This window comes from Entamoeba invadens (genome assembly GCF_000330505.1).
Source record: "Entamoeba invadens IP1 unplaced genomic scaffold scaff_1105074725707, whole genome shotgun sequence".
NCBI classification, from domain to species: Eukaryota; Evosea; order Mastigamoebida; family Endamoebidae; genus Entamoeba; species Entamoeba invadens.
In genome coordinates, this window is record NW_004443506.1 from 218,918 (window position 1) to 223,944 (window position 5,027).

Genomic DNA, 5,027 nt, shown 5'->3' on the forward strand with positions numbered 1-5,027 from the left:
ATTAAAAGCGCGAATACACACGTTTTACAAACACAAAAAAAATTCGTTTGTTTAAAGAATGGAAAACTCATGTGATGATTGGTCATTTAATTAACACTTTTTTATAATTTAAATAATGACTAAATTGAAAACAAATGTATAATATCTCAAATAAATTGTGCCTAAAATTTTTGTAAATAAATCTAAAGTTCGAAAAATGTACCTATTTACCGTAAACTTACCTAATGTTTTGGTAATTCAACCTATTTTTATTATAATAATACCTCGAATAATAATAATAAAATCTAATTTAACAAAAATATTACCTCATTATGGTAATTATTCCTAATTGGCAAAAATTATATCTAATTTATTATAATCAATCTATTTTATTAAAAAAAACATCCTTTTTAAACAAACTCCGACTGTAACATATATTATTTTATTGATATGTAACTTTTTTTTTGAAATAAAAATTTAGTTTTTATTATTTATTTATTTAAATGATTTAAATTAAATCTAACAAAACTATACTGACAATTAAAACTATAATTTATATATAATAATATTATTTAATTGTTATATTTATAAATTTTATAACAAATTCTTTTCAATATCCATATTAACTTGTTTTAAAAAAAAATTCTATAAAAAAACTAGATATAAAAACATGTTTTTTTTTGTTTTGGGTATTTAGTAAAATTAACTATAATTTAACATAAAATCATTTAAAATAAAACAGTCTAAAAATAGACATACAAATAACAACTAGAATTATTTAATTTGTATATTTTATATAATATAATTAAAATAAAAATAGAATTAAAAGTAAAAAAGAATAACAATTTTTTTAATAATAAAAATATACGAATAAAAATACTATAACTGTAAAACTATACAATGACGGTCTATCAAAGCGACGATGGTAAGAAGAAAATTACAATCTCAGAGTCCTGTGTAGGCTGTGGTTGTTGTGTCGACAATTGTCCTGCTGATGTGCTTTACATTGTCGACAAAAAATGTTGTGCCAAAAACGTTGAGAATTGTCTTGATTGTCATGCCTGCGAGACGAACTGCAAATTAGAAGGCATTAATGTAGAAGTTGATGAAGATGATGATGACACGGACTCGGATGAGTAATTTTTAATTGATTATTTCTAGCTCAGACTATTAACATAAAAGTACGATAACCTGTTTTATTTTAATATCTCAATTCTAACCCAATATCAAATTTTGTTCTTGAGGAAATATTTCTCCCACATCACAACAGTTGGAACGATATTTTCAATATCAAGTTGACCAGTCTCTTCATTAAATTTTTCATTCACAAACTTGGCTCTATTCTCAAGTACATATTCCCAGAAACATGGCGTCTTATTTTCTATTTGTGACTCAACCCGTTCCCGTTCCGTGTCAAACATGAATGTCCCAAACTCGGAACAGAAAATTGCGTCGTTCAACTCAATCAAAAAGTCTTCGTTGAATTCAAAGAAGTTACTAAATGTGTTCATCATTATGTGGACACAATCTAAGAATTGAAAGAATATTGGCGCGTACTGTCCAAATGGAGACTCTGCCCCAAACCCTTAATTGTTACTTGAAGAGTGATGAAGTATTATCATGAAGTTCAAATGAATTTTATATTAATACTACTTATAATAGTAATTAAATAATAATTAAATAGTAAAACAAACCCGACCGTGTCATAAAGCGATGCCCAAAACTTTTCCAGTCTTTTTCTATTAGGACTATGAACCCATTTAATGTTCTATAATACCCATCTAATATTATTTCAGCTATACCACAACACTGTGATGTTCTATCCCACCCATCAGAGCAGTGAACTAATACACTGATTCCTTTTCCTAACAACTTACTTGCCTTTACAGCAGATTGTACAACAGTTTCTTGTAATGCAACCCACTTAGAAACTTCTTTAGACTTCATGAAGGGGGTATCAAAATGACGAGTCGGCATATTATAGACTGCATAATACAATTGTCTCCACGCGTCTCTGACAACATGGATGTTTGCAATGTTTTCAAAATCGACTTGTAAGAAGGGGTACCTGTCTTCATCTTCATATCCACCGCCCGCTGCTTTATTGGTCATTGCATTGAGTAATGGTCTTGAATCAAGTACATGCAAAATCTTATTTCCAGTCACTTCTTCCACCTTTTGTAAATACTCGACATCCCCAGAGGTGTTCTTCCCAGTGACAGAAGTGACAAACCCCGGCAACGGTTGCGCACTTCTTAACAACGCGGCTTTATTCTTATTAGAAAACCACGTCAAAACAGGAAACCGACCTTTACTTCGGTGTTTCATAGTGTTTTTAATAGTAGTCTCGTCTGCCGTCTTTGGGACATATACCAGTGATGGGTATGTCGACGCCAATTTATATCGGGCATTCCCTTCAAACACCTTCCACTCACTACTTATTCCTTGTCGTTCAAATTCCCCTCTGAAGTCGTAAAAGCTTCTTTTCTTCTTGAACTCATTTGAGCAGAAGATGAATAAGACGTCGGGGGATGTCGTGAAGACTCTCTTGATCAATTCAGTGTTGATAACACGTCTTGTGCGTTGGTTGTCACTGAACGAGAATGTGAAGCATTGATTGTCCTTTGTTTCTAAATAAAACGTCCTCTTTCTACTTTTGTCCGACGTGTTGATTTTCTTAAAGTTCGCAATTTTGGTGAGGGGAATGGTGAAAGAATACACCGCCGCAGTTGTCTGAAATTCGACTCGATAATTTGTCAACACGAACGTCCCAACCATCTCTGTGTAATTCGAAGTATCATTTCTTGCTATTAATGTTATTGCCGTGTTTAACACAGTCTTTTCGCCTTTTTTGAAAGGCACGTGCACATCTTTTGTTGTGGCGTCGAGGGACAATGGCGAAGAAATTTCAATTTCTGAAGTTGAATGGTCCACATGAATTTCTGTAAAACTTTCGCTTCTTTTGAAGTCATCACTTTCTTTGGTATTTTCTGGGGTTTTCTTTGTAAATAAAGTTTGGAGGAATTTGCGAGAGATCGGCATAATGCCACTGTCATCGTCTTCATTTTGTTTTGAATTTTCACTCTCTTTTTTCGTTGGGGTGGGTGGAAGTGGCGTTGTTGGAACTTCTTTGGAATGACTTTCTGTATATCCATCACTCTGTGCCGTTACTTTAAATACGGCTTCTGGATGGTCAGACTTCTTTTCTGTGTATTGGGGAGGTTGTGGAGGTGGTCTATTTGGTTCAAAGTCTTGTGGACGAAGTGCAGTAAGAATTTTTCGGAGCTCTTCTTTCTTTAAAAGAATTTCTGGAGTTTCATCAACTTCTTCTTGTTGTTCAATGTGTGTTAATTGTTCAGTCTCTTGGTATTTGTCTTCTTCAGAATTGTCCGACGACAGTGGGGTGCAACTTGAATGCTCGTCTTTATTTTTAATTTGTTGTGATACTTGACTTTCATTAGTTTCTACGTTGAGTTGATTATTAATTGGTGTTTCTTCAATTTTCATAACAGTGACTTGAGAGTCTTTAGTTACTTCATTTTGGTCTATAACAATATTACACGTTACCTTTTTTATTTCACTTGTTTTCAGTGGTGGTGATGTTTTTATAAAAGTGTCATTATTTTGCATTGAAATAGTGTCGTTTTTTTCTACTTTGATTTTTTCGCATGTGTTTAGAATAATTGGTTTCGTTGTTTGAACTGGAATTTGTGTGTGAGAGTTTTGGATACTTTCAATAGTGTTCATTTCTTTATTTTCAGGTATTTGTTGTTTGTCAATTGGTTGTACATCTTTCTGTTCTTCTCCGCTCTGTCCTTCTATAATTAAAAGTGTGCCGTTTTCTTGGTTCATAACAACTTTGTCCATATAATCTTTTGTAGTTATTCATTTCCAGTTGTACATCGAAACAGACTCTTTTTAGCTATTTATGTCATTCAATGTTTTCCAACTCAAAACAAGAAATACAGCAAAAATTGTCCATACTTTTGACAGATACAAATTAACATTAAAATTTTATTATCAGAATTATATTTAACGAGTAAATTATTCCAATAAAGTAACCATTCTAAAGCTATTTTTTTATCACAAATTTCTACCAAAATATCTCGTTAATTATTTCATTCAGTAATAAAAACATAACCTTAATTAAAATAGTACTTTCACTTTAATAAAAAAACTATTAACACCCGACATCCCCAAGAAACCCCATTCTCTATGAGAAAAATGAAAACCAAAGGAACCAATTCATTTAATAGAGCTCTTCGAATTTGATTGGGTTGATAGTGGTGAACTTAATAGTATCTTTCTTAAGGACCTCAGCACCTCTTGGGAAGACTGGCATTCTTTTTGGAAGGGCAAGTGTTTGCTTTCCTTCCTTCTTCAATTGAACGTTTTGGATCTTAATTTTTTCGGACTCTTTAACTCTGGCGAGGAAGTCTTTCTGGCAGTTGGATGGCATCAAGTGCTCTGGTCTGACATGGAATCTCTTCAAAAGGATTTTGTTGTTGACTTTCTTGTTGATCATAACACCAATTGCGTGTGGGTTAATGTTCCACACTCTACCAGTCTTTCCGTGGAAACTTTTGAATGGAAGTCCGTGTTGGACAGCCGAATTGCACATCACAGTCACGTAATCTCCGATTTTGTAATTGTGGAGGAAGGTCGTGGTGTTCTGAAGACCGTGGCATCTGTATGGTCTACGGAACAATTTACGAGTACGTCTGAATCGGCCGTTGGACAATGGCATCGATAACTTCCAGTTTACTAGTTCTCAAAGTCTCTTTAGGGTTTTTCCTCTCAACTTATTTATCAGACTTGTTAACACTTTTTACTACAGTTTTACTATATATTTTTTTCTTTTTTATTGTAATTATTAATTATAGTTGTTTGTTCTTAAAAGTACTATAACTCTTTGGGTGAATATTTGGTTTAATTTATAATTATTTTTATTATAAAATAACAAATAATAACATTATTTTTATTAAGAAATATTAACTAATTGTTTAATGCTTTATATTTTATATATATAACTATATATTATAATTTAT

The 5,027-nt window shown here is 32.2% G+C and overlaps 2 protein-coding genes across 2 annotated transcripts; both read right to left on the reverse strand.

The window, feature by feature from the left end:
- Positions 1 to 1,205: 1,205 nt before the first annotated feature.
- Positions 1,206 to 3,846, reverse strand: EIN_129490 (hypothetical protein; the record flags this gene model as incomplete). Its single annotated transcript, XM_004258322.1, has 2 exons — positions 1,206 to 1,564; positions 1,674 to 3,846. 2 exons carry the CDS (start codon positions 3,844 to 3,846, stop codon positions 1,206 to 1,208), a joined length of 2,532 nt encoding a protein of 843 aa, XP_004258370.1.
- A 382-nt stretch (positions 3,847 to 4,228) lies between these two features.
- Positions 4,229 to 4,726, reverse strand: EIN_129500 (60S ribosomal protein L21, putative; the record flags this gene model as incomplete). The annotated part of the gene is made up of 1 exon (XM_004258323.1): positions 4,229 to 4,726. One exon carries the CDS (start codon positions 4,724 to 4,726, stop codon positions 4,229 to 4,231), a length of 498 nt encoding a protein of 165 aa, XP_004258371.1.
- Positions 4,727 to 5,027: the final 301 nt, after the last annotated feature.